Source organism: Merops nubicus, unplaced genomic scaffold (assembly GCF_000691845.1).
Source record: "Merops nubicus isolate BGI_N331 unplaced genomic scaffold, ASM69184v1 scaffold10342, whole genome shotgun sequence".
NCBI classification, from domain to species: Eukaryota; Metazoa; Chordata; class Aves; order Coraciiformes; family Meropidae; genus Merops; species Merops nubicus.
In genome coordinates this window covers 56,190-62,189 of record NW_008595635.1, presented here as the reverse complement: position 1 = coordinate 62,189, position 6,000 = coordinate 56,190, and the positions used below count along the sequence as shown (strand labels likewise).

Here is a 6,000-nt window from a genome sequence, read left to right as displayed (position 1 = left end):
TGGTTAAGGACAACATCAGAAACCTACCTTAACTTTGATTTTAAATGTTAGTCACAATTTATTCTGTTCTAAATTTTCAGTAAAATTTAGTTAAAATATGTAACCATAGCTTTATTGAAGCATGTTTAGGTAAAGAGAGGATGGGTCTTTTTAAACTTCATGGCTTTTTAATTGCTTATGAACTTCAAAGAGAAACTTGTAGAAGTTAGATTGTCGATGGCATTTTATCAGCTTTAGGTAATAGCTGCTGTTTGAATACAACTCTGAAATCCAAATTATGTAAATCTACTGTTTCAGAACCAACAAGTGGAAAGAGTCATCATTTTTGCAGTTGAAGATATTTTCTTTGGATAAATCCTCTGACGCACTACTTTGCTACCGATGCCTTTTTTTTTTTTTCATTATGGATATGAAAAAGAAACTATAGGCACATTCCCATTTAACTTTTTGATGTTTGTGACTCCATTTGAATAAACTTTGACTTACAGTTAGTTAAGCACAACTGTCCGTGGGTTTCATGGGCTTGTCAGGAAAAGAACCCTTACATTTATGAAAACATATTTTTCCTTTCAAGTTGTGCAGCTCAGCTGGAATGATGTTCAACAGTTTCCTCACCAAAGTTGTCAATGACCCATCTTTGTGCAATCATCACACTTTTCCTGTAGAAGAAACAGAGAATGGATTATAGCCTGCTATTCATCTGCTAGACCGTAATACAATGTTTGCTGTGCTGCAGCTGTGATCAAAATGACTGTCTCTCCAGCATCTACAAAATTTGAGCTCGGGGCCAGTTATAAGTGTTTGGTCATCCAAAAAAACCCGTGCAGCTCCATCTGGCTCCTGAACTCAGCTTTCCTCTTGGATTCTGTAAGATGGGTTTGAAATTGTGCCTGTGGAGGCAGGATGATTAGGTGAAAAGGAGGAAAATTTCTGCTCTGCTTCCAATTTTGTGTGTCCTTATCAGGGAAAAAGAGAGATGCCTTAATGGAAGACTGGTACTCAGGCAGCCCATGTGGATTGCCTGGCATCTTGCAAGTGGATGCAAACGATTTGATTTTATGTGAGAAGAGAGGTGAAATTCTTGTTTACTTTTCTCTGGTTGTTGTTGTTCCTGTTGGTGTGGGTGTTTTTGTTTTTCTCCTGACTGGGTTTAAAAAGCTCAGACAACTTCTGTGAGAAAAAGCTTAGGTATTGTGTCTACTCTGCCTGAGACTGGAAAAACTCCTAAGAGGACTGTTATGCTCCCAGCTGATGTGATGGCCACCAGTGAGTGGGAGGAGGAGGTAATTATGGAGAAATTCTGGCAAAGGTAGGAGAGGCAGAGGTTGACTCACCATCCTTCAGAGGTATGGGACACTTGTGTTCCAGTGCCTGCTCCAGTAAGTGGTGAAATATTTATTCACCCTAGGAAGGAGAAACTGATATTATTTTTTTTCCCCAATTTTTGGTTCAATGAGGGAAATTTTTTTGAAATCTGTTTTGTGTGATTTCAGGAAAAAAAATATTCCCACAGGCATAGCTGGAAGCTGTGTACTAGGCACACTATTGTGTGAATAGGGCAGATAGCTAGTTGGAAGCTGTGTACTAGGCACACTATTGTGTGAATAGGGAAGATAGATAGTTAAAAATTAATATTTGGACATCTGTGCCTTCCCATTCCTTTGGGGTCTTGCTGGAGAGTAATTCTCAAGTGTATACAGAAAGAATTTCAGCATGTAGATTTCTGGAAAGCTCTTTCCTGGAGAAAGAGATCTGGGCACCAATTAAGACAGTGCAAATTTGCATTCCGTGTGAAGAATTGTGTTCTTTTATGTGCTAGCTGATTATTTAATTGTTGGCTGTTTTCTAATATTTGCCTTGCACTGTAAAACAGAAGGCATTTTCTAAAACATTAGGTGAAATGGTGTTTGTGCAGCACCTGATAGTTACTGTCAGAAGAGGGAAAAATAACACACAGATCATTATTTGGAAACAAACCTCTGGATTTCATCTTGCATGTATTCTCTGTGCTAGCTGATATAAAAGGCAACCATGAATTGCAAAACATCTGACTTTCATGAGCACCCATCCTGGCTTTTTTGGCACAGAAGAATTTTTCTGCTTTAGAAAGGATTTATTCTACCTGCCAGTGTGATTTATAAACCATATGTCTCCTCTTCAGCATCTGAGTATCCATAGCCATAGGGAAGTGCTTTGCCTCATCTGTAGTGTGTGGAAATAGGTTTCTTTTAATGATATTAACTCCTACAGATCCACTTTACTACCTCCTTGTGTTATTTTTTCTTGGTGGTTGTGTCAGGGGTACTCTGTGGGATGTAGCAAGGAGAACACTATGAATTCCTGGTCTTCTTTGTTCTTGGCAGGCACTACTGCACTTCCCACCCTTGTGCGCACACCAGCCCTGATGATGCAGCCCTCTCTGGATATCAAACCCTTCATGCCCTTCCCTGTGGACAGCAGCTCTGCTGTTGGATTCTTCCCAAATTTTAACACAGTAAGTAAAGGTCTTTCCACATTTAGTCTCAGTGTGTACTTTCTAAGCCAGTTCTAATATCCAGTATTGAAGCTGTGTTAAAACAGCCCATAGCTGCCAGAATTCTAGAGAACCTTTTTTGTCTGTGCTGTGGTGGTTGCTGTTGCCTTGTGCAAAAGGCTTGAAGTGCTACCCAGCCTTCTCACCGTGAACAGGACAGATCCTTTTTTAACTTGATCTGTTAGGGTGGTGTTTGCACCCTGAGGAAAACCCTATGATAGAGATTTGATGACCAATAGAATAATTCTGAGCACTTGCCTGGGCATGTGCATTTCCATGTGCTATAAAAAAGGAAAAAGCAAAAGATGATAGAAAAGCAGGTATGACAGGTAAGACCTAGATCCTCCCACTGTCATGAATCAAGCTAAGCCTATTATAGATAGTGAAGCAGCTGGAGGATCTTGTTAATTCTGTATAACAAAAATAAAGCCTAAAATTACACAGCTAGCCAATGTGAAGAATGTGGACCTGCTACTTCTAGTTCATGGTAAAGCATCTTGGGTTTTTGCCAAAAAAAATTGCCAAAATACTCTGCAATGCTTCTGTAGTTCTCCATGTTTATCAGATCTGCAATAACAAAAATACTCTTCTGTAATTCTCACTTCTTTAACAGCTCATAAAACGACTCTGAATGTTATTAAAATGCTTTTTTTGCTATCACACTTCACCATTTGTCTAATTATTATCTGAAATGCATTAAGTACACTAAACCCAATATTTTGCACGTTGGCACTCAGGTTTGCATTAGCAGGGTAACTCAGCCTGGAGTGAGTGAGGAGCAGCGGGCAGGGGAGGGCTCGGGGCCCTTTCTGCCGAGTCAGCAGGCGCCACCTGCTCCTGGGTGGCTGTTCCCGGGCCGTGCAGCATTGCGCTTCTCCCTGCAGCTGCAGGGGGGTGGAAAGGGAAGCAGTGTCACCGTGCCCAGGCAGTCACTGGCTGGACCACTGCCAAATGTTTCCTTTTGTAAACTCACCTTCTGCCTGAAGGGAAAACAGTAAGGGGATGGTTTTTGTTCCGTGACTTGCAAATACATCTTGCTGACAGGCCTCGTGCTAGGGCACGTGGTGCTCTGGGATGGTTATGAGGTATGGTATCTGCCAGCTTCTTTCAAATGTCAGCAGCCCAATGCATATTACAAAGAGCAGCAAATGTTACTATTTAGTTCCAAAACACATGAAAATTATGCATTTGTGAGGGAGATGTAGATGTGTGCGTGTGTATATACTGGGGGGTATATGCGTGTGCATCTGTACAAAGAGTAAAAACGTTTTTTAAAAATACAGATATGTTTAAAGTGCAGGACCAAAAAATACAAATTTAAGAAAGCAGTGTGTCATTCTCATCTTATAGACATGCTGCAATTCATATACGTTTTCCATGCTCTTTCTATTACGTTCGAGAACTGTATTTGTTACTGGTTTGTCTGCTTTCCAGTTGCATTGTTTTTATGGGTGAGCTTTTCCACAGAACTGTATATAAAGACTCAGAGAATCTTTTCTTTAGGGACGCATAGTTGTAGAGTCAACCAACATTATTTGCTTACTGATAGTATTATTGAATTTCTGAGTTGCAGTAGCCTCTAGAGACAGATTAATTTGGGTGTTTAAACTGGGTTTGCCTATGTACACTAGCTTATGTTTATCTGGGTTGCATTCCATTTGCCTAATTCCCAGAGTGTTTATCCTTCACTCCTGTCATTCCTTTCTGAATTTCTATATTTTTTATTAAAAAAAAAAGAGGCCTGGGGTAACCAGCAAATATTATCAACTCAGTGCCTATTGCTTCCATTGGATTTCTTTATAATTGTAGCAAATGATGCTGCTAAGTACCACAGACACTGCATGTTTAACTCTCTTTTTTCAAGAACAGTGGTTCAGTCCTACTGTACTTCTAATGGCCAGATTTTGCCATTTATCTTGCAGGTATTGACTTTCCCTAACAGTCATTTACAATGGACTTTAAAGCTTATTGGAAAGCTAAATCATTCGTGGTTAGCTACTGACAGGCACAGTGAACACCAGCTGTCATGCATGTCCTTTCTTTCTAACCTGGCACAACCTTTGCACATGTAGGTTCTATGTTTGTATATATAAAATATTTTTTTACCTTTTTCAATGTAAAGTGGTGAGAGGAGTATGTAAGTGTTTGTAAAAAACCTGTTTCCAGAAGATAAGTTTGAGTGAGTAGAAGCTAAATCCGGTAGACCCAAAATGTATATGTCATCCAAAGTGTTTCAATTTTTCATCTCGTGCAGGAACAGAATATTGGAAGAGCTTTTTGTCTCTTCCCCCCCAAAAAAACCCCAAGGTTTGCTTTATGGATCAGTCAGGAAATGGGTATATTTCACTCACAAGAGGACTTGTCAAGGACTGCAGACAGTGAAACCTCTAATGTGCAGCACTCAATTTCTTTGCCTTCTGTAGGACCGAGGAGACCCTGCAGCACATGCCAGGGCTTCTGTTCATGCTTGCATGTGCTCATTGAAAGTGGCAAAAAGAAATGTGGTCTTAAGAGAAAACTTCTTTGGATCTGCCTGTTCATTTTCAATGGCAATCAGATATAGAAACATTTTTCTAAACCTTGCCAGGAGGTGGTTTCTAACTTAATTTCAGTGGCCTGAAAAAAAGGGATGTTTCTGCTTAGGAGCTTGATACAGTGGCAAGAGATTGATACAGAACAGGAAAAACAAGGTAAAGTAGATTAACAACAAATGTATTTAAAGGGATGTCCCCTACACTGTTTCCAAGAGAACTTCTCTTCTTTATGGAAATATATTTATAATCTGCAATAAACCTTTTTTTATATGGTTAACTTTGTAATTTTCCATTCTGAAAACATCTGTGATGGTCCACATGAAACTTGCTTCTCTCCACATTAGGGTGCTTTCAAACCTGATTTTTAAAAAAAAAGAAACACCTACCCCAAGTATGTCTTATTTTCCTGATGTGATTGTGTGCTTTAGTTTAAAAAGCCTCCCTTTTGTTTATCCTAAAAACATTAATAGTTCTAAAAATGCTGTGGACATATGTATAGTACTTATCAATTCACATGCCTGTTAAATTTGTCTTTGTTCCTTAGGACTTGCTTATTATATAAGAAAAATTAACTGGGGAGTGGTTGCACTAACTCCTTGGATATATGCCTTTGCTCCTCAGTAAGGGTGCCTTTTTGCTTCAACAGATCAGCCAGAAAGGGATCTCCTAAGGGCAGAAGGAAGGATTCCAAGCAGAGAGGTATGGCAGAATAGGTGCTCTCTTCTTTCCTGCACCAGCAAATATTTTTGTCAGAACAGGACAGGGATGATCAGACTTTGACAGCCTGAACCTGCTGCACAGAAGGGCAAATCCTCTCTCAGAAGTGCTGCAGCACTGGATCCAAAGGTGACATCATGTTTGTCCTGGCAACAAGTTGTAAAAGCTCTCCCTCAGTTATTCATACCCCTCTGAAACATAGTTTGGATCAAATTC

At 39.8% G+C, this 6,000-nt stretch overlaps 1 protein-coding gene across 1 annotated transcript in view; it reads left to right on the top strand.

Annotated features, from left to right (window-relative positions):
* The first annotated feature begins 2,368 nt into the window (after positions 1–2,368).
* The window catches only part of ZNF385B (zinc finger protein 385B), a 53,147-nt gene continuing 49,515 nt past the window's right edge, over positions 2,369–6,000 (top strand). The window contains exon 1 of the mRNA XM_008936128.1: positions 2,369–2,494. Coding sequence (XP_008934376.1) covers positions 2,405–2,494 — 90 coding nt within the window. The 5' untranslated portion in view covers positions 2,369–2,404. The remainder of the gene's footprint in view (positions 2,495–6,000) is intronic.